General features: G+C 43.0%; 1 protein-coding gene across 8 annotated transcripts in view; it reads right to left on the reverse strand.

The window, feature by feature from the left end:
- Positions 1-695: 695 nt before the first annotated feature.
- Positions 696-22,460, reverse strand: part of LOC102105365 (leucine-rich repeat-containing protein 56) — a 62,686-nt gene continuing 40,921 nt past the window's right edge. For 7 of the 8 annotated variants that reach the window (XM_088058402.1, XM_088058403.1, XM_014251894.2 and 4 more), the window contains exons 6-14: positions 17,932-18,028; positions 17,342-17,539; positions 13,283-13,460; positions 10,952-11,155; positions 9,536-9,600; positions 8,297-8,430; positions 7,424-7,587; positions 4,686-5,046; positions 696-3,964 (exon numbers count right to left, since the gene is read on the reverse strand). In XM_088058402.1, the coding sequence (XP_087914528.1) occupies positions 3,772-3,964; positions 4,686-5,046; positions 7,424-7,587; positions 8,297-8,430; positions 9,536-9,600; positions 10,952-11,155; positions 13,283-13,460; positions 17,342-17,539; positions 17,932-18,028 (1,594 nt within the window). In that variant the 3' untranslated portion in view covers positions 696-3,771. The remainder of the gene's footprint in view (positions 3,965-4,685; positions 5,047-7,423; positions 7,588-8,296; positions 8,431-9,535; positions 9,601-10,951; positions 11,156-13,282; positions 13,461-17,341; positions 17,540-17,931; positions 18,029-22,460) is intronic. The other variant, XM_088058407.1, reaches the window with a different exon arrangement.

A 22,460-nucleotide genomic window follows, 5' to 3' on the forward strand; every position in this document is an offset into this window, starting at 1 on the left:
CTATGGGTGCAGATACTGCCCATTGCAGGGAGCCCAAGCCTCTTAGGCTCTGAACAAGCCAAGGAACTGTGTAGGAAATGATCCTCAGTTGGCCTGTCATTTGTGTGTATTTGAAGAAGGGACACGTACGACATTTTCCTTCCTGAACATCTCCTGTGTTTTCTCCTCCTTGACAGCCAAAGAAAATATCTTCTATTCATCCTTTAATGAAGATTAATTTGTTCCAAGTGCAAAGCAATCCCAGGCCTTCACTGAGAGTAATGGCCTTGGCATTACTCTCAGTGAAGCCACGAGCCCTGGGCTGTGAACGCAGCTGCCATGGGGGCCCTGGACAGGGTGAGCATCCCCTTTGGCCTGTTCCTAAATGGGATGCCAAGGTGTCCACAATGGGCTGGGCTCTGCAGAGCTGGGAGGTGCAGAACCCAATCCAAGTCTGAGCAGGAGCCACCTTTGTCAGGGACTATTTGTCAGGGTGGGATGCTGTCCCAGACATGCTCCCTTTCAGGGGTAGGGATGATTCTTAGTCAATGAAATAACTGGCTGGCACACAGATCCCTACTTCTTTCTCCCATGTTTATTTTAAAGTTCTGACTGAGTGGAGTCTTTCAGTCTGCAGGGCACCACCAGCCACTCCAGCAGGGCTGTTCGTGGGACACCAGCTAAGTGATGCTGAGAGGCCTCTTAGATGGCTCGTGCTTCTGCTAATGCTGCAGCATCTTCACTTTGGGCCAAATCCCTTTCCCTCCCTGCAGGGCAGCTGTTCCCAGCTAACCACCCCCTCCCTTAGCAGCATGTACTGGTGAGACTTGGCTCCCAGCAGAAAACTCTTCCCTGCAGTGCTGATGTATTAATAGGTGAGGGGAGCAGCTCTCACCCCTCTCTCCAGCTTACACACTGGATATCAATTTGGCAGCCAGCAGAAAATCCCATTAAGGCAGTGAGATACTTGAAGGCATCAGCAACTCCTGGCCCATTACAAGAATGAGGGGATGGACTCTGGTAATGCACATCTGAAACTGGTCACATCCAACTGGAAGCAAGGATCCTACTGAGACAAATATTAAGAGTCTGCAGAGGCAGGGATGGGAATAAGCTCATTCATTAAAGGACTTTGTCTATGTTCAAGGGACCAATGCGTGATTTCAACAGAGAAAACGGTGACAAAAAGCCCACAAAATGAAACTCCCCTTTTTTCCTTTTGGGCCAAGAGAACTGAATTCACAAATAGCCCATCATGCCTTACATTTCCTAATTAGCCTATTAAAGACCTGGCTGGCTTTTCCATTTTCTAGATGAAAAAGTTGGAAAATGAACCAGCAGAGGCTAAGCCAGGGCAATCATTTTCCCTGTGGATCTGTTATAGCTGTCCAGACAGCAATGGCCCTGTTTATTTTCCTTGTCCAGGAAACTGTGACAGACAGCAGCATGGCAGCCCTGGGAAACCCTGAGGTGCACCCAGTACTGTCAGAGAGAAGAGTGGAGGCTACCAGCCCTTCTTCCCCATCAGACTGGGCGATCACAAATCATGGACTTTGTGACCACAAACTTGCTTTCTTAGCAAGCCTCTCTGTTGTTCCATGCATGAAAGGCTGGCCACTCAGTTCTGGACACTAAATCCCCACAGACACAAGAGCAGAGGGCATCCAGCCCGTCTTACACATCCATCCCTCCCAATACACACCTGAGGAGGTGACGGGCAACCAGCTGATGCAGTGATCAATAGGCATATCAATAGACATCTCCTCCTGCCCCTGGCAACACACCACACCACCATGCAGCATGTGACTGCCTTGGTTAGGCCACCAGTGGGGCAGATCTGCTTAATGAGTGGTGGGGTGGCTGTTCTGAAGGTCACACACAGCCTGCAGCCCTGAGAGTGTGTGTGTGTGTGTCCTGGGTGCCTGATGGGAAAATACAACAGGAAACCCTGAGTTAAATGGTTTTGATGAAGCCCTCACGTACTGATTTCCCCCACACCAGGGCAGAGCTGTTTTTTTCTGACCAGTTCTCCACATCCTCTCTGCCAGTTCAGAGAAGCTTCTTGTTCTGTGCACATACAGAGCCAAGTGGAGTTTGCTGCAAGATGAGACCACAGATGGTTTTGAGAGACTTTCCAGATCTGTACCAAGTTTTGTCTCTGCAGATGCTCATGTCCAGATCCAGTTTACACACCCACTGAACTTTTTTTTTCCCTCCACCCCTTTGAAATGAAAGATGTCGATTGAGAAGGAGGCTCTGAATATCTGGAGAACACAGTCCTACCCATCACCCCCTGGTACAACCCTGGATATAGAGCAGGGTCAGTGCTGTGTCTTCTTTCTTTTACAAGGCCAGCTTTTTTTGGTGTGTGATAGTATGGTCAGTGACACTGGCAAAAAGTCAAATTTATGAGCCTATTTAAGGACACAGGCACTGTTGCTGGGTGAAATCCTGCCTGCATCCATAGTATTGCATAAAATCACATACCACATAAATTTAAATGATTTTTGATACATGATTTCTGCTAGGACACACCAAAACTGAGCAAACTTGCTTCAAGCTCCAGACTGTTTTATAAGATAAAGTGGTGCAAGGAGCACCATGAAAAAGGAAGTTTTAGGGCTTTGTCTATTATTCTGCTTCTCTAAGTTAAGATGGCCAGAATAAAGGAAGCATAAACTAATTCATTAAATCATTGTGTAATTACAGTTTTATAAACTGATTTTAAAAATGTAATCTAACATAGTATTTTAAACTGGAAAAAATGTGATGATGCTTGGTTTCAGACTGCAACATCCATAAAGTTGTAAGACACAGTCATTTGAAACAGCATCTCACAGACTGCAGTCACTAAAACAGATGTTTTGGATCTTACCCGGACAGGAAGCAAATGTCCTATTGAAAATACAAGAGATTATTCCCTTACTTCCCTGCTTTGCTGCCTCATCACTTAAAATTATCCAGTTATAATAAATTGGAAATTCTATTTGATCTGAAAATGCTAGAAATGGGATGGAGGTGAAAGGCACATGCAGAGGGTGTTCTGACACCTGGTGACAGAATTCAGCTCTGCTAGAGAAATTCTGGAGTGCAGTGTCTATTCAGAGAAAGTGAGACAAATCCTTCCAGGTAGCTATGGAGCAAACAAACATGTTAATATTGGGATAAGCCACTCATCCAGTATTTGCTCCCATAGCAATGCATCCTACAAGAAACTCCAATGCCTGTGTATAGGGTGAGCTCCTGTGGGGGCATAAACTCTGAAACCATCTCTGGCCTTCCTGGGCTCCTCCTCAGGCAATGCACCCCTCCCTTAGAACCTGCTCTGGTCAACACTTCCTCTCAAGCCCTTGATTTTGGCCCGCACATGCTAAACATCCAGGACTGCAAAAGACACATTGCTGGCTGCTGGTAGGTCACCTCCGCCAGCCCACTCCACAGACAGCAGGCTCCATGCTCTGCTCATGCTCTTTGTTTGGTGTCCCTGCCTGACTCACAGAGCTGGGTATGGTGTGGATGAGAGGAAGTATGACAGGATTTGTTCTGTTTTAGTGCATATAGGTTGCAAAAATAACCGCATTTTTCTGTAATAAGAAGTTCACTAGCTCATTGGTTGATCAGTGGTTGCTCTTAAAATATTTCTGGACCAGCTGTATCCTGAATTGAGGCAAATCACGTTGTTTGTTTGAACTGCTCTGTGTTTAGCTTGCAGAAGAAGCTGCAGGACAGCATCAATCCTTCATGGCTGCACTATGTACATGGCTCCAACACATGCTGTCAACTGGGTATCTCCTAGAACTGAGGACTTCTGTTTCGAGATGTTTTTGTGGCAGTGGATTTTTTTGGCAATGACTGCAGAAGGGACCTGGCAGTCAGGGACCAAGCAGAATTAGTTGGCCTAAACCTCTGTGAGGCTTTTGTGGATGAGCAGGCAGCTGGGTGCTTGTGGTTGATCTCTTTAGAAGGGCTCTCATCCATGATGGGCCTGAGGAAAAGAGGAAAACTGTGGTGAGACTGCACTCCATATTTGAGTATCTGCATTCTCCTCAGCAGCTCTGAAAACTGAACCAAAAGCTGCCAGGCCTGGGAGAAGCCCCATGCACACGAGCTTCCCACACAAGGCACATGCTCTCTGCCTAGGCTGACTCCAAAGTGACTACATTAATTCCAACCCAAGCTGTCATGTCACAGGTCCTCAGTTGTATTTCTTCAAAGAAGCAGCAATATGATACTAAATTTGCAGCAAACAGGTTCAGAAATAAACACGTTTCAGTGCATGTGACACTTCTCTACTTTATTTTCCAGAGCTCATTCTAACATGAATTTGTGGCAGGGAAAAAACCCAAATGGGATTTCAGGAACTCTTCCTGGAGTGTACTGGAGAAGAGTTTTGAATGAGTGCCATAAGATCTTTGCAACAGACACAGCATTGGCTCTGGGTGGGGAACATGAGAATGGAGCAGTAAGAACACAGCAAAATTCTGGGCTATTATTCAAGAAAATACAAAATTTACAATACTTTAAGCTATAAGGAACATGGGAAAATGTTTCATTAACTTTAGAAAGTCAAAGGTAAATGTCAGTACAAATAAAAGGAATTCTTTTTACAGAAGAAGCAGGAGACCCCAGAGAGACAGAGAAATCTGCCTTTTCCTGCCATGAAGTAAGTCCCTTCCATTTTCCCAGACACATTCCAGTGCACATACCTGATCCTTGATGACCCCACAGCTGTTGGTCCTGGAATGGGCCTTTGCTGGCTGATGGACCCCACAGGCTGGTGCTGCCTTTGGGATCCAGAGGCAGCCAGTGTGCTGTGCAGGCACAGGAGAGAAGGTTGTTTGTCCAGGGGCTGGGCTGAATTCTCTTGATGAGCCTTTGACTGGCATTGCTGTGTATACTTCCTGTCTTCCTCTTGGCTGGGTGTCTTTAGGCCCATGTGGTTCCTTGTTTTCCAGGGTCTTGCTGCAACATCCACTGCAGAGGCAGGTGAAGGATTTTTTGGAGGGGATGGAATTATATAACGTTTTGAGTTGGAGGGCACTGCACCCTCCTGAGCCTGGGATGAACCTGAAACAGAGTGGAAAGCACAGTGATTTACCAGTTCATCTGACTGCTAAATAACTAACCCAGGGAGTGGAAGGTTTTGGAGATGCTGTGTGATGGAGCAGGGTGAGCAGTTGTGTCTCGGTGCTGGCCATGTTGAATTGCTTCCTCTGACAGTAGGTTTGGGTTCACTGGCAGCCTCCATGCCAGCACTGCTGGTGACGCACCAAGCATGGAGCAGCTCACAGGCAGAGCTCAAGGGGCACACACCAGCTCACCTGCCCTCCTGTTCTCCAGCAGGATCACACCTGCATCATTCCTCACCAGTGTTTGCACTGACTAGCTCTAAATACCTTAGGACTCCTTCCAGTGATCTGAAGTGCAAGGCAGAGGAATAATCACGGATGAGTGGATCCACTTTTTAAATCAGAGGAAGAGATTATGGAATCTCATCATAAGTGCCTGACTTCTGGGGAAGACATTGCACTGCATGCAGGGCTACTTTCAGGATGTTTGTGTTTCAGCCATGTAATTCTCTCCATGTAATATGTGCAACACACAGAGAAAAAACTTGTTGCTGACTTATAAATATAACAAGCATGCACACATGCTTAGAACCATTCTAAATATAGCAGGGATCTGACTCTCTTGTCTACTGAAAGAACCGACCATTCTATAAATAGCAGGGATCCAATTGCTTTTGTCTATTAAAAGAACCAACCATACCTAAGTGCCTGATGTGCAGGGTCCAGGGCAGGAACATAATCTAAAGAATGTGCCACCAAAACTCAGGCCCAGAAAGTTGGTATCTGTGGCTCCCAACTGACGAGGGTGTATTTTACTGCCCAGGTAAAGCTGGTAAAAACTTTTCATGGAACAGTTTGTATCATACTATACGCTTTAAAAATGTCTAAACTTCATTATTTGTTTTTAAGTATAGCCACTCTGAGAGACTGGTATGTCTGACTCAAGAGCCTGAAATAACATTCAACACCTTCCAAAAAATGCAGTTTATATGGATCTGATGCTGCAAACATTTTCATGTGCGAGTGGCTTTGCTCAGATGACTTGTCCTTTTCTGGTCAGAAGGATTGCTTCCAGCAACAAGTTCTTCTGTGAGAAACTCACATTGGATTGGACACACTTCTGTGTGAGATTAGGATCCTGGTCAGTCCCCCCTGCCACCTTAGACAATTCTAAATTTCAAACCACTCCATCCTCATCATTATCCAGCAGATTTAGTTACAAGATGGACAGCTCCATGCCCAACCATTCACTTACACAGTGCTACAGGGCGTGACACAGGTACACTGTGAGATGTTTGTGATGTTGTCTTGTCAATCTTCAAAGAAGATGAAACCATCATACTCAATGTAGAGAAATCATATAAAATCTGAAAAAGTTCAGATTAAATCTAAAGAGACCACAAGATCATAATTTAAGATTTCTGTGGTCACTGGACAACAGGCCATTCCTTCAGATTTTTCCAAACAGCTTTTATTCTTGTTAGGGGGATACTGTTTATAGTACATGTTAATACACATATAGGCTTTGAATAATTTAATTATATTTCCAGGTTTTTTTTCAAAATAGACTATATTTTTCTAAATTTTAGTAGATCCATTTTTGCCCTTGAAAGAAATGTAAAATGAAAACTTACATGGCTTTACTTATGGAGAAAAAAAGAGTTGTTTTTATTAACAATAGAAAGAAAGATTGAAGTTGTAATTACATATGGTCCTCTATTTGATATATGTTTGGAATACCCATTATTAATGTTCTTAAAATATTCTTAAAGACAATATTCAACAAGTAGTGAAAAGTGGGAATTCTGCTTTCATTCATGTAAATGCAATTTCAGAGAAGTCTTTGGCTTTATTCCTGAGTAGAAGAGCATGTTCCATTTTTAAACCTTTTATTGAATACATCCTTTTGGTTGCATATCTTTCCAGAATTCCCAGTTGCTCAGTTAAACCTTAATCATTAGCTCAGTCATTATTTACATCAGTGCCAACTGAGTTCAAATACAGCTCAGTAGGAATGACAGTATTTTAGACTCACCTGGCACTGTCATAAAATAATGACACAAGGTAAAAGACAGAGACATGTCCTCCTACTAGACTTGATGCTAATCTAGTCTAAGATCACCTTTGCTCCTCTTGATTCTACATATTCATGCCAAAATATATCACCTGATGGTCAACACAGCTGGCCACAATGTCCTGCTTGAAAACTGGAATGGATTGCTTAGGGTATGGCTCTGCAGTTGCATTTTCCAATTGCTGCTCTAGAGCACAGACACCACATCTCAAAAAACACTGGGGTTACCAATGCACACATCTACAAACACCACGTGTTACTGCCTGATGCCAACCCTTCCCCAGGGGTTTAGGTCCAGTACCTGTAGAAGAGTGGGAAGTAGGCTCAAGTGGAATCCTTTCAATAGGTTCCTTATCATAGGCCTCCCTCAAGTAATCTTCCGAGCTATCAGTCAGGCTCCAGTCTTCACCCTCATTCACCTTCACTGCTTGGCTGGCTTGTCCTTGCTGACCTGCTTCCAGGCACCTGGACAACATCAAGTATCACACCTTTAATTAGCTTTTGAGAGTGTTTATGCAGCTTGGCATGTCCACTCAGGCAAACACCCAGGCAGTGGATTTAGTTACCCACTGTTACTTCACAACTTCCAGGAGATATGAAAAATCATTTTAATTGGATCAGCTATCTAAGATCCCTGTGTCTGATTATCTCAAGCATCTTAAAGTTAATCAGATGAAGTGGGGCAGATTTAGAATACTACTCATTGAAGTAAGCTCAGAGAAATAAAAGCAGTTTAACTTCCAAAACAACCATTACCTGTCTGTGAGATCTATGAGATCTCAGCAAGGTGATATTTGTCTTTCAGCCTTTTGTTTGCTTAGGCCAATGTGCTGCTTGCAGAAAAGCTCATCCATCCCCTTTCAGCTCTTTTACTGACTGAAGGTAGACACTGTCAGGCCCAAGAAAGGCTCGCCAGTTATGAAAAGTCATTTCCTTGCTCTTGCTAAGGAAGTGAGCCCATCCTGCCTGTGCTCCAGAGAGAAGGAAGAGGATTCTTCTTCCTTGCCATCTCGCGGATGCTCCAGGCGGGATGGAGGATTGCCGCCCAAAGCGGGGACAGGAAGGAAGGAGGCAGAGAGACTGTCCCTCGAAACCGCCACCAGGTGGCCAAAGCGATGATTTTATTTTTGCAGCGGAAAATGAACGCACGGCAAGATTTCCCCCGCGGTCTCACCCCTTGTGCTGCTCGGTCCATGTTCCCAGGTCAGGGGAAACCTTTTCCTGGTGCAGATCTCTTCCTCCTCCAGAGCCACAGAGGTTTTCTGTCACCAGACTGGACGGTTTCAAAGGGCTCACAGTAGGAGGTAGCTGTGGAAATGGCAGAAGTTATCTAGATATCCCTGGGAACTCTCACCAGCTCCATTTCTAGATGTGGATTTTAGAATGCATCAAAGCCCACGGTTATTTTTCAGATCATTCCTCATCATTTTCTAACTCCTCAGTTTTAAGAAGTCCCCCTCCCCAGTCATGTACTGTTACAGCCTGAAGAACCAGGATAGCAGTTACAAAATTGTTGATTTATATTTCACTGGATATAAGCCTATAGCACCTATACCAATAAGCATATTAAGCCCAGTACCACAGAAACTGCATCACTCAGTATATGACCACAGTTTGACTCCACATCCCAGTTTTTAGCACACAATAATTCACTAAAATGTTCAAATTTGTTTCAGAAAAGCTTCCCATGCTGAGGCAGTGGCAGCAGAAAGACAAGGGCAGTACATATTTTTTTCCCTGCAGCTCTTTAACATCTGCTGTCAGCATTAAGCCTGTCCTGTGCATCTCCCTGATTTACCCCAGCCTGTTTAAATCTACTCATGTACAGCTATGCTGTGTTGAATGTCAGAGCCCGCAAAAGCTGACCATGACAAGCCAGGCTGCTCCCCTTTACACACACAGGTGTCCTCTCACTGAATTACTGCCAAAATGAGCAGGCTGACCCGAAAGGCAGGGGCACCACCCCACCGCCAAGAGGAACAAACTTTGGCTTTGTGTTTGTTTTGTCAATAGGAATGACCTTGCAGTATTAGCAAGGTGACTGTTTACATCAACATCAAATAAACACTGCTGAAAAAAGACTTTTTCTTAGTAGCTATTGCAGAAATACCATCAAATTTTGCAATCCTGCCTTGTACTTTGCCCACTGCAGGACGATAGGAAGTCTGTCCCCAGCAGCTGATAAGTGATTTTCACATATTCCCTTACAGCTGATGGTCCACTGCTGCTAACACATGGGCACATGCAACATCATGGTAGGAGACCCTCTGTCCTCCTCAAAGGCAGCTGCATGGTGGGGGTTCTTGGGCTACAGGAGAGAGTGAGCTGCTACAAGCCACAGTGGGAGTTCAGTTTATCCCAGGAGTTATGGGGGTCACCAAGCAGGAACATGAAGTATACAAGAGAAACATACATTTAGCTTTTGCCTCCTCGCATGGAGGGCCTTGGCAGGATTCCCACATATAACTTGACGGAGTCCTAAGAAAAACAGGAAAAAGAAAACATTTTACTCCAGCATTTAACAAATGGTGCTGTCGTTGAAGTCAGTCAATATAATTTCCCATAGACAGGAAGTTGTAATATTTCATGGTGTCGGTTTGCAATATCAGCAGGCATGGCTTGACACGGCTGCTAAGAGGCAGCTTCTCTGCTTTCACCAGAATCTGTCTTCTTCTGCTCCTTCCCTGCCTCCTTAGTTGTGCTGGTGCAAATATTTGTGTGGACACATGGCCAGTCAGATCAGGGAACAAATTCAGATTAAAAAAAAAATATTATTTTTGTGGGTCTTTTTTTTTTTTGTTCTGCTGGATTATTTTTCAGCTGGATCTTGATCAAAATCAGGTTAACAAGAGATAAGGCAGCAAAAGGTCAGAAGAAGCAGTGAACATTGGGTGAAATTGTCTCTATGAGTAGTGTTAGCTGCCTAAAAGTGTGTGTAAAATTACAGTCTCATTCCCTGACAAGCTGTACTTGATTTCCATGTACATTTCCAAATGTGCATTCAGCTCTTGACTCTGCATTGCTTCATCTAATCCATCATCCTGAGACCTACCTATAGGCAGGGAACTGAGGAAAGATTGGCATCCGAGAAAAGCAACCACAACGCCAGGAAACAAATGCCATCTTTCTATCTAATCTGCAGTCAGTGGGCTGGTGGAGTTACACTGTCAAGGTGTTTCCAGGAGGGTGGTATTCCCATTCCAGAAGGATGGGTGGTATTTCCAAGTGACTAGGGCAAGAAGAACAGTGGGAGACCTGTGTTTTGGATCAGTTTTGGGCTGATCCTGTGGATCAGGATGTGAAGTCAAGGAACTGACTCCTCTTGCTGAGGAACCAGCCTCTGGAAACCCAAACCAAAGCGCTCACTGACAGCAGCGATGCTGCTGTTGCAATATGAGACTGCAGCACACAGCCTGAGCACATGATCCAGTGGGGAGTGAATGGGCATCACCACGCCTCTCCAGAGGACTACCTTGGACAACGTTCCGTGGCTCAACAGGATGAGCCTGATGTTACTCAAGCAGGACAGCTGTGATGAGGTCTGAAAGGCACTGCCAGCACTGCAGTGAAAAGCAACAGCAGCACATGGTGCATGGGGGCGGGGGACTGAGGAGTGCGCAGCCCAGGTGACTCGCACCTTCTGCTGCAGGGGGAAATAAAGGAAAGCCTACACTAGAGCAGGTGAGTCTCGTGGAAGACAACGTATGCTGAACCTGATTAGCAGTGCCATGGGTGGGTGGTATTCAAAGCACCCTGGCTTTCATCAGTAATAACATTCAGGAGGAGGTGGAGGTGTGGGAAAGAACAGGATTAAAAAAACATACATTACCATGTGTCAAATCACTAGAGTCATCTTCTGTGAACAGCTTATCAGGAAAAACAGTGGAATCTGAAGGAGAACAGCTACCAGACAAGAGGCTGGCATCACTACACGTCCCTGCATTAGCAGAACACTCTGCATTTCCAGGTCTGGAAGGTGTTGGGGGTTTTGGGCTGCATCCAGACTGCTTTGCTACTTCCCCAAGATACAGATCTAGAAGAGAGATTTCATTAGTAGAAGCACAGTTGTGCAAGGCTTCAAACCACACCATCACTGTACCTTGCCAATATGGTGACTGCTGCTGCACACCTGGAGCTATAGGGGACAGAAAAGTATGTAACTGCACCTAAAAGAAACATGCTGGAATGGGTCCAGCATATAGACAGAGGTCTTCCAGTGTTGCACAGTCATGGCAGAATCTGGGGATCCCCTAATCAAAGTGATATCCCTTCTCACCCTTCTGCTCCTGGGCACCAGAGACAGACTACTGGGGTTATGGGTCAGGAACTCTCTCTGCTTACCACCCACCTCAGATTGTCCCACAGGTGAGCTTGGATTTATCCAGGGCTCTCCTACTTTCCCTGCCTGCAAGCCCAGGAACACTGTAAGATGCCTCTCATTTGCTGCCCACCTGCCCACAGGGGAACCATTACAGACTTGCTGCAGGCACAGCCTAGTCTTAAAAGTTTAAGCCCAGTCTTAAAACACATTGCTTAAATGCCCTGACACAATGCAGATGGTGATGGACACCTTACCAGAGCTACCAGTCAGCTACCAGGGGAAACTGTACCAGGAGTTACAGAAACCTGGTAATGGCAGTGATAGATTTTTCCAGTACTGCCTCAGAGACAGATAGTTCTCTATCTCAGAAAGAAAGGTGAAAAGTATTTTTGTAATGCTACAGGACAGGAAGGATTATACAAAAGCTAGCAAAGGCAGACAGAGCCTTGTCCTCTTGCCTGCCCCACTACTGGCTGTCCTGGGAGCACAGCACAGCTCTAAGAGCAGAATATGCAGCCGACAACCCGTGGGAGTGAGAATTTAATTTCAGTGCCCTGATGAATAACATGCTTTTTTAAATGTTGAGCATCTACCAGCTCCAAAATGAAGCATCAGGTCTGTGATAATATGGACATTTACTTAAGAGTTGAGCGTTAGGGACCTTTACTATATCTTGGGCACAGCTGTTAATATGAACCCATGAAACACACACCATGTGAAAAGCATCAAAATCAACACTGCTGCTGGAAAGAAAAAAAGTACTGGGATGTCTGAACCTGACTGGATGAACTTACTGGTTTAGAGCTGCCAGCAAGAATATAAGTCTGGTTACACCAGGAAATGACGTGAATTCATAATTTTGTGCTCTGCCCCTACTGCTTCTGTCAGCAAACTTTGTTAACTAGTTTTCTGAATCTCAGGTGATGTTGCCAAAGCACAATCACTGAGGGATCAGATTTTAATGGATTTTTTCCCTACCACGACTACTATTACAACTAATGATTTGGATCCATAGGGATTCAATAAATGACAAATGTATGTACTTATTCCAAAACAAACTAAATTTTTAATGGAGTACAGTTGGCAGGCAAACCACAACCTGGGGAGGGGGCTGGGAAGCCAATTGCATTGCCCACACTAATGGGAAGCAACATGAGCAGTTATAGGAAATACTTTGCAATATTTAATAGTATGTGGTAAAGTGCATGTAGCATGACACATAAAAGCATGGACATCTGAACTATTACCAAGGCTGCAGGCAAGGGGACAACAGATTTATGTTCAAACCATTTGTTCTCTACTAATGAATGTAATGAACTTAATCATAGTAACAAAGAAAGTGGAACAGATTTCTTACAAGATCATGCAATCTTCCTTGGATGCTGCTACCACTGAAGGGTGGTAACCAGATTGCCTTCCCTATTATTAAACTGGAATGGGAAATCCTACTACATCCATGCTACACTGGATTGACTGTTACCATGGAAAGAGCTGTGAACAGCTGTTGTTGAAACATTCCTTTCCAAGCTTTGCTTCTTCACATCATGCAGAACGAGCCCTAAGTACAGACTCCCAGTCACTGCTGTATTTGCTTGATGCTCTAGAATTTGTCTGCATTTTCTCATCTTGATGCCCAGCTTAGGACAACTTCCATTTAAATCTGCACTGTTATCTGCTGAATTCCAGCTTTCTTACTTACCAGGTGAAGAAGACAACATCCTTTGTCTGTCCCTTCACTATAAGTAAAGTCTGGCTTTAAAGAGATCCGCTTGCTCTTCATCTTTCTTTTTTTACATATCATAACTTGAAAAATGAACCACAACAAGGAACCTGTCATACCTAACTGTGAAATGTCTTTGACTAAACCACCTTCCTTGATGGATTTCTTGATGATTAGAGAATGCTCATGCATCTTCTTGGAAGGAAGGAGAGCAGTCTGACTTGCTGGTATTCTGTCCAAATACTTCAAGTGGGGAATGAGTTTTTTTACTTCTGCTCTGTAATTATAGTCTGGGTCCTGGAGAAATTGAGAAAGTGGTCAGTGTATTTAACAGTTTGTGGAATTCCAGTAGCACAGTACTGTTCAATTTGTATGACTGCCATATGATTTGAAATGCTTCTCACATAATTTCTACTTGAATTAATCATGAAAATGTCCTGAGGACTGCAAAGACATGTCCTTCAAAGGCTCCTTTGTTATTTACCCACTGATGACTTTGCCATTTGTCTTTGTTATATTATGTATAATGTACAAAAGCATAGAAGGCCACTGATGACCACAGAAAGCTGGGGCACCCTCAGCATTCAGCCAATCTGTCTCCCTGCTTTTGCAATTCTCTGGTGTTTGCATCAATACTCAGGTGATAGAAAGATTTGAAAATATGTTATGGGTGTTGCAACACCTGCTTATGGAGAAAGAAAGAGCGCTTCTGTGGATTGTGTTTTTAGGCACACCATAAAAAAGACATATAAAACAAGAGTGCATCGATAGTGGCAGAATACAAATGGACAGCTACCCACCAATCAATTGCTTCACCCAGGCAAATCTTACGTTTTTCAGGGCATTGCATGAAATACTAGAAACCCCTACAAAGCCAAGTCTTCATTCAATACGGAGTGATCACAAACAGAAATCTTTCTGTGGGGCCTGGCTGGCTGGATGCCCCCTCCCCCTGCACAATGCAGCACTGACATTGGCAGAAGGAACTCACTAAATAAAATGTGTTAGTTGTTGTTAAGAGGTGGACACTAATTTCTCAAACTAAGTCTTTAATCTTAATTTAGAGAATGAGTCAACCGTTCCCAGCTACAGCCAATTCCCAGCCATGTCCTGTTGGAGAGAAGAATCATGTTACACTCATGTTGCATTACAGCAACAGAAGTTGCAGAATTTATCATCAAGTTGTTGCTCTTGGTTTAGATAACAGGGGAAGATGAGCTCATCTGAAAATCAAATTACAGGGAGCAAACAGGCCATCTGAAGAAAGAGCAGTAAATTTAGCTGGACCATTCTGTAGATTAAAAGTGAATAAATAGGAGAGCTTTTACAGACCTTTAGCAAGGGCCAGACTACAAGAAGGAGCTTGAGGAATTAGAGCTGGCCATCAGGGGCACACTAAAATAAGCCCACACCTACTCTTTTCTATACATCAAAAAAATGCAAACATCCACTGAAATCAAGAAAACAACAAAGTCCATGGAGGAGGTCTCAGCAGCCAAGGGCAGGCCCCACTTTGTAACCACCTGAGAGCAAATCATTTTCCCAGCACAGACACTGGGTGGGAGACTACAGGGAACTCAGTCTGCCTCTGCTACAATTCAGTGTAAAATACACCATTGTGCTGACTCCCCAGACAAATTCGCATCTGGGACCACCAATGACCACTGAAGCCCTTCCAGATATTCTTCTGTGGATACCTGGAACTCGGGCTGTAGATAAGATAAAGATGGTACTATTGTCCGGCTGTTACCTCATACTTAGCGGGAGGTTAACAAAGCTGGGAAGAAGAATGTATCACTGATAATGGAAACAAAAAAATTGACAGGCCACACCACAAGGAAAGACAAATCAGCAGCTCTGCTAAAGTCAGTTCCCACTGGGTAAAAAGTATTCTGACAGGGGAAGATCATGATCATCAGCTCAAAAGAAAAGAAAGGCTAAGCATGTGGACTAATTAGCATTAGAGGCAAGAGATAATCATTTAACCAACAGCATAAGAGAACTGTGTAGCCAATGAGCATTAAATCCTGTTTTCTAAAATGTAGAAAAAATGAAAAGTTATGAATGACCTTGGGACTCTACCACCAAGAAGCCCCAGCTGAAGAAGGATCAACAGGGATGCCACTGGATCCATGGGTGACAACATTCTTTTCTCTCCTCTCTTTTCTATTTCTTTTTATTTCTCTACCTCACATTTACTGTTAAATAAAATCTGTATCACTGACTTCGGCATAAGGTTTGCACCATAATTCAGCAGAGGTGTCTCTCACTAATCAGATCTTAGTACCTACTTGCACAGGAGCAGAGACAGCCATTCTGCATGGAGCAGAGCAGGAGGGCACACCACCACATACTACTGCTCTTTGTACTTCCATTACAGGACAACATGCAGAGCATCCCAAGGACTGATTTCCTCACCTGAACAAGCCAAGGGAAATCTGAGATTTCTCCATTAGAAGTACACTTAAGGACTGAAGATGCCAAACCCTCCAAAAATCCCATTTTCATTGAGCAGGAACAACAAGGAAGTTGAAGGAGACTTTCTGTGTTGTTAGGATACACTGCACCATTTCTATAGTAGGAAGCTATGATTGGAAGTGTCAGTAGCTGTATTTATCTCCATGGGAGTAGAAAGAGTAAGCAGGCATGCCTTGTACATCACAAGTAGGCAGTGCTTCCTTACTGCAGGAATATGTTTTTCCTCTCATGATTGCATCTTCCATTAGGGAGAAATGTTCCAAAATGGAGAAATCATTTTGGTTACAAGCAGTTACAATATGGTCCTTTAAGGATATTTCTACCAGTTCAAACTAGAAAGGCAAGTATATAATATTGTCTTTTGAATTCCAGAGAGGAAAATTATGATAGCTAAAGAGCTACCTTCCATGGCCCCTTTTACTGAGCAATAAGATCAAGCCAATAATTACATCTGAAAAATGCTATTAACTCATTTATTTAAAAAGTGCCAAGATTTATGTCTATTGCATGATTGAGTTTTAGTGTTAATACCTGTTTTCAAGACCAAACCCAGGAAGAATATCAAAACCAAACCTTTTAGGCAAATTAACAGCAGCATGACTTCTTTAAAATACACAGGAAAGCTATGGAATAAGTTGCAGTGGGATAACACCATCAGCTCTGATTTTGGACATGCATTATCAGCTGTTTATGCTGCCACTGGGAATTGCACCATCCTTAGTGAGACCTGTGTTTTACATAACTCTGTGTGCCCACAGACCTTCCAAAAGACCTGGATGGCAATATGTTGGTGTTTTAATATCCCAACAATGCTTTCTTATGAAGCAGGAGAAAGTGAAAGAGAGTAATACAGCTCTAAGGCTGTTCATGTAGAATTAGATCTCCCTTGCTTTGCTCATTGAGTGCCCTGAAACCCAAATCAGATCATGTATTACTGGGCTCTCATCTTTGTGACACAGAGGCTCCTTCATGCCTTCAACAAAATACTTCAGCAGAAATTATTCTATCATTTTAGTACATAAGAGGCAAATTTCTGTGTTTTGTGTCCTCAGCTTTTTCTGAAGGTCTTTTTGGTTATTTGATTTTAACCTTTTGGGGGAAAAGGTAACAAGCAGTTCCAACATTATAGCTTTTCCTAGTTACCTCAAGCATTCCTTTTTTGAGGAGCTCAACTTCTGAGCATGGTGGTGTTGGAGGACTTGCTTTTGGACTGGAGAGCCTCCAAAAGAAATGGAAACCCCTCAAAAACAGTTATCTCACCACAGACTCACAGAATGGTTGGGGCTGGAAATGACTTCTTAAGATCACCTAGTCCAGCCCCTCCGCTAAAGCAGGCTCACCCAGAGCAGATTGCATAGAATCGCATCCAGATGGGTTTTGAGTATCTCCAGGGGAAGAGACTCCATAGCCTCTCTGGAACACCTGTTCCAGTGCTCATACTCCAAGAGAAGAAGTTTTTCCTCATATTGCTGGGAAACAGGCCTGACTCTTTACTAGCAGCCTTGTAGTTTGCCTGTGGTCATCTTGGAGACCATACTGATGAGACCACAAAATCAACAGAAATGAAAGGTGGGAAATGCATCCCTTGCCATCATTTAGAATTATGCAATAGGAAGATGCAGAAACATTTATCATTTCCAACTCACAGTTAAATAGCACTGACAAAAAATTAACACAATATGTACAAACCAAGTCCTCACCTCTGCAGATTCTGCATTTGGCTTCAGGCAAATAAAGTTGCCCTCCACTGTTAGGTGGCTTAACTTGCAACAAAGTCGCAGGTACTGCACCTGGTTGATGTCCTCAATATTGTTCCCTTCCAGGTCCAAAACCTCAAGGTGGTCCAGCCAGGTCAGCTGGCTCAGGTCAGAGATATTGTTATAAGCAATGTAGAGTTCCTCAGCAGAAGTAAACAGAATAAACATGTAAAGCATGGACTTGCACAAGTAACACCAAAGCTTTGCAAAATGTTTTCTAATACTTGAAATACTAAATGGATGAAACTAACAAGGAAGTGAACATTTTATAAAGTGTGGCTGTTGCAGCCTTAAATAACAAGTGCTAATTTAGCCATATACTGCTTTAGGCATACTCAGGATCGGACCCGAATGTTACACCTCATTTTAAAAAGCTATATTGTAGCATCTTTTAAACTAACACATGCAATTCAAGGCATCAAACCAAAGCCAGTCAGAAAAGGAAAGGGTGAGGAGAATGAGGACTAAAAGTAAAGAAAATCAACTGACGACAGTTCTGAGATTATCTTTTGGCAGGACACATCTATACTTACTTTTAGAGAGCTGCAGGAAGAGATGCCATCTAAATCTGAGAGCCCACACCGAGCCATCCACAGGATACGGAGATGGGACAATGAGGTTCCAAGATCCCTTATAAAAAACAATTCAAGCTCTATTTGAATGAGTGAAAAAATTCAAGACTTGCTTACTAGGCCACTGAGACTTCTTTCAAATCTCACATTGTTCACAAGAAATTCCATTAAAAACGTACACCCTCGAAAGTGAGAAATAAAATTATACCACTCTTTACTTATCCCACTGCCATCTGTGTTCTGGTATGACAACATGTCACCCCAGTTCTGTTTGATTAAGATTATTCCAAGAGCTACATCATGATAATTCTGCCATAAATCACAGGCAATTGCTAAGAATTAAGTGGGGTTTTCTTATGCTGGCATCATTGGCTGTACTCATATAACCCAAATTTACATATCTGAGCTGACTGCACGGTCAGTCTCACTCTGTCCCTCTTACAGAGTTACCTCTTTTCTGATTTTCCAGTTGAAAGGAATAACACTTTTGCCAAATAACATTTTTTGAATCAGCAGAAAATTATAATCCTTTCCATCCTATTATCCCACCCTTTGAGTGTAGCAAAATATCCATAAGGGATCATTTATATGAACTTTAAACCTTCTGGTCATAACCCAGAAAATCATACACTGACCTGCTTGAGTTCATGCTTATCTAACGTCCCACTGACATTACAGTGCTGCACAATACAAAGATAACACAAAAAGGGTGGCAAATCAAACTGGGGGTTTAATCATCTGCCATCGCTGGTAACATTGAATTGGCTAAAGCCACTAGTCTACCATAAACAAAATACAACACTTTATCAAATCCCAAACCAACCAAAAGCTCAGAATTCTCAACTGTAGCCATGATGTCAGAGTGTCTGAATAATCAAGAACTATACAGTGGGTAACTAAATTCAAAGACAGAGGAGGTGGAGACCAGCAGGGAGTTCACAGAAACACAGTAATGGCTGAGTTGGAAGGAAGGTCATCTTGTCCAACATCCATACTCAAGCCAGGCCAGTTTCTCAGGACCACATAAGAAGCTAAAATAGTTCTCAGAATTTTGGATTAGCTATCTCTCACAATATTTATTCTTACAATACAGAGAACCGTAAGTTTTCTACAGGAAATTGCAGAAGACAGAAGTCATGGGGGCCCTTGTAATCTTGAAATATCAAGTTAGCAGTTATTGTACTCATGTCTTCTCTTTGTGGATGACAGGGAATAAGACCAGCCTTGCATTGCCTTCGGAGAGCCTCATGCAGCTTTGATACAGCTTTGCAGCACACCCCTGTAGTCAAGCTGCCTGCTTCAGGGATACTGGGCATCCAGCCAGTCCCAGAGGTCAGGAAGGACTGCTTTTATGAGTGGGGATAGACATATTCTTGTCTGTATTTTTAGTTGTTTCTCTACCATCTGAATACTTGGGAAGAACCTTGTCAGGAGAAAGGAGTCTGTGTATGCCTGAATAAAGGATGAGTGCAAGGAAAAATATTCCCAGGTGCCTCTCTTCTGTGATGGACCAAATACAGGGTTGAATGGAAGTTTTTAGGTGAAGCTGGGGGTTTTCACCCCTCTGCCTCCTAGGGATTGGTATGTCCATAGGAATCATTCACACCTATCTGATTTCATACTACCACTGCAGGGGCTGCAGGCATTGGGTGTCTCTAATTACCCCTTCCCTGGATGCTGCCCATTCAAATAAGATCACAACAGATGCACCACACAATGTGTCTTTATAGTTTTTGAGGTACAAACAGTGCATCTGACTCAATGGCCAGAACTAAACATAAAAAAAAAATCTCAGTCTCACTGAACATCTCTTTCCATCTAAGGCTAGTCTTCCCTTGAGGAGAAAACCCTCAACTGATATGAACCACAAGAGCTGCAGTGAATTTTGTGCACCCAGGAATCTTGCCTCTATAACATTAGAACAAAGAAAGCCGAATTCATATCACCTCATCCCCGGTCTTGCACAAGATCTTCCAGGGTCTATTTACATTGTGTATATTTTCTAAATAAAACAAAAACTGGTTCTAAGGCTTCCTTAAGGAACAGATGCCCTCCAAATTAATATTTACAGAAAATTTATTATTAGATTTGCAAGCTACATGCCTATAATAAGAAAGAAATTAAATTAGATTACAAAAGCAGAACCTACAATCAAGCAAGGCCAACACACCCATAAACACAAATATGGCATTAGGAATAATGTGAAGGGATTGCACTGCTCATTTCACGACCCTCCTCAAGCACTGACGAGATTTTCAAATTTTGGGCTAATTTTGGTGCAGAATTTTCTCTTCTGTAAACCACTGAACAGAGATAAAGGGAAGTAGTCACTCTCATTTTTGTGTCATTGAAACAATGTTTCTGATAGAAGCTCTGTTTATTAAGCCAGCAAAACTGAAGACAATCCTAACCTGATTACATATGGTAGAGTAAGATATGGTGAATGGACTTTATTTCCATTTTAAATTTGTCTTGAATTTTTAACTGAAGGGCTTTTGCCACAGAAGATGACAGTAATATGCTTGTTCCGAATGTCTCTATCAATATGAAGAATGCCGAAGCAAAGCAGAGGATTAATTCCCAAGCAATTTTTACATAGGGCCCCGAGAACAAACAGTTATTCCCTCTAGTCCTTGATCGCTCCATGCATTTGTGGAAGCTGTTTCCTGCTCATACTCTAAGACTTCCAGAGTTAAATCCTATTTCTCTTTGTCTGTCACAGTTTTCTGTTCCAGAGCTGACTGTGGTTAAACCCAGTGCACACAGACAGGGTCAGTCCATACTCACACTATGTGCTAGCTCATGCACAGCACACATTCACTAGGAATTATTAGCTCACAAGTCCTTAAAGCATTCTCCTGCTGTGCACACCATCAGAAGAGGACCCTAACTGAAATTACTTCTAAAGCCTACTTACCTTATTCTTCACAATTTGTGCTACTAAATTTAGTCTCAAATCCATTTCAGTTTCATTTATGGGTTGCAGCTCTGACTCTCCTACAGCCAACTGGCACCAGTCAGGAGTAGCACTTTCAAGGTTAATGCTAATCAGAGTTGATGGGGCTTTGTATTCCAGACAAAGGAATTACGTTGTGCATCCCATGTCTTGGGTACTTGCAGAAGGCAGAACCACTGCATGTTTGCAATGCAACCCAGTGTTTAATAACAGAGTCTTGTTATTAAAAAAATGCTTAAATGGACACTTCAGAATATAAAAAAAAAAAAATTAAAAAAATATGGAAGTTAATGGGAATGGTTTCTTACAGGGCTGAAGTTGGCTGTCCCAAAGCTCATCTTTAACTCAAGAAGCAAAATACTAAGAAAGGATGAACTTTGTTGCACTGTTTGTCATGACTTGGCTTAATTTGTCTCTCTTGTTTCAGGGAAGAGACTTAGCAGCCCAAGAAGGGCACTCCAGCTCTTATGCAGAGCAAATGACTGCCACCTCTCCTTCCCTGCTAATGTAGAGGCAGTGAGGAAAAGAGGCAAAAGGACTTTTTCCCCTTTGGGCCCTACTGTAGAACCAAATTCCTCTTGCTGACACTGGGGTCATGCTAGCTGCTAGAGGAGCCTAAAATTCTGGATCATGCAGTCACATTTTGGCCCTGCAGATTTTTACTCCTGCATCTGTAATGAGTCATCCCCAGTCAGAGATGTTATCACAGCAAAGTACATCTGCAAACATTTTATTCAGTAACTAACTAATCTTTTGGAAGCTGCATGACTCATGCTGCAGCATCAGAGAAAATTCCCTTGTTAATTACTGTAGAGATAATTGCCCTTGAGAGCATGGATGCTGTAAAGTGAAACAGCCATATAGCTCAAAGCAAGCTGCTCCTCACAACTGCACGCACCTGCATTTCTCAAAATTCTTCTGAAATATTTTGGCTGGGGAGATGAGAACTTAAGAGCTTTCAAGAGATGGGAGTGTCTCCTCTGGGAACAGTTCTAGAGCATCTGGCACATCCACCTTGGAGGGGGTGAGAGCAAAATGAGGAGTTGTTTGAGCACACATGACCATCACAGGCGTGCAAGTGTACACACAGGCATGTTTTCATTTATGTTAAGTGCAGAGGGTGAGATCAGCCCAAACTGAGGAGATACATCTATTGACCTTTATTGAAATGGAATTAATGGGAATCTGCACTCTGATAATGATTTACTAGGGTAGACTATTTTAATGTAATAATAAATTCTTAATAGCAATTTATCAGGCTAGTAAGAGAGAAAATCCACTGTAATTATACATGCAGTGTAACAGAACACTCCCACCCAAATAATCATTGACCAAGGCTGAAATTAATGAGACACATAAGAGATGAGGATTCTCCTGTACTGGGCATGATCATACAGAAAATTACAGCACCTATTCCAAAAACAGAAAGTAGGATTGAAAAGTTTGATGGCTGAAAGTAAAAAGATGAGACACTGGTCTCAAGGCTGGTGGCAGTTGGTCATATGATGCAGCACAGGAGTGCTCAGTAATGTGC

This window comes from Pseudopodoces humilis, chromosome 7, assembly GCF_049639895.1.
Source record: "Pseudopodoces humilis isolate 2021_Gansu_Grassland_sample_001 chromosome 7, ASM4963989v1, whole genome shotgun sequence".
Classification (NCBI taxonomy): Eukaryota; Metazoa; Chordata; class Aves; order Passeriformes; family Paridae; genus Pseudopodoces; species Pseudopodoces humilis.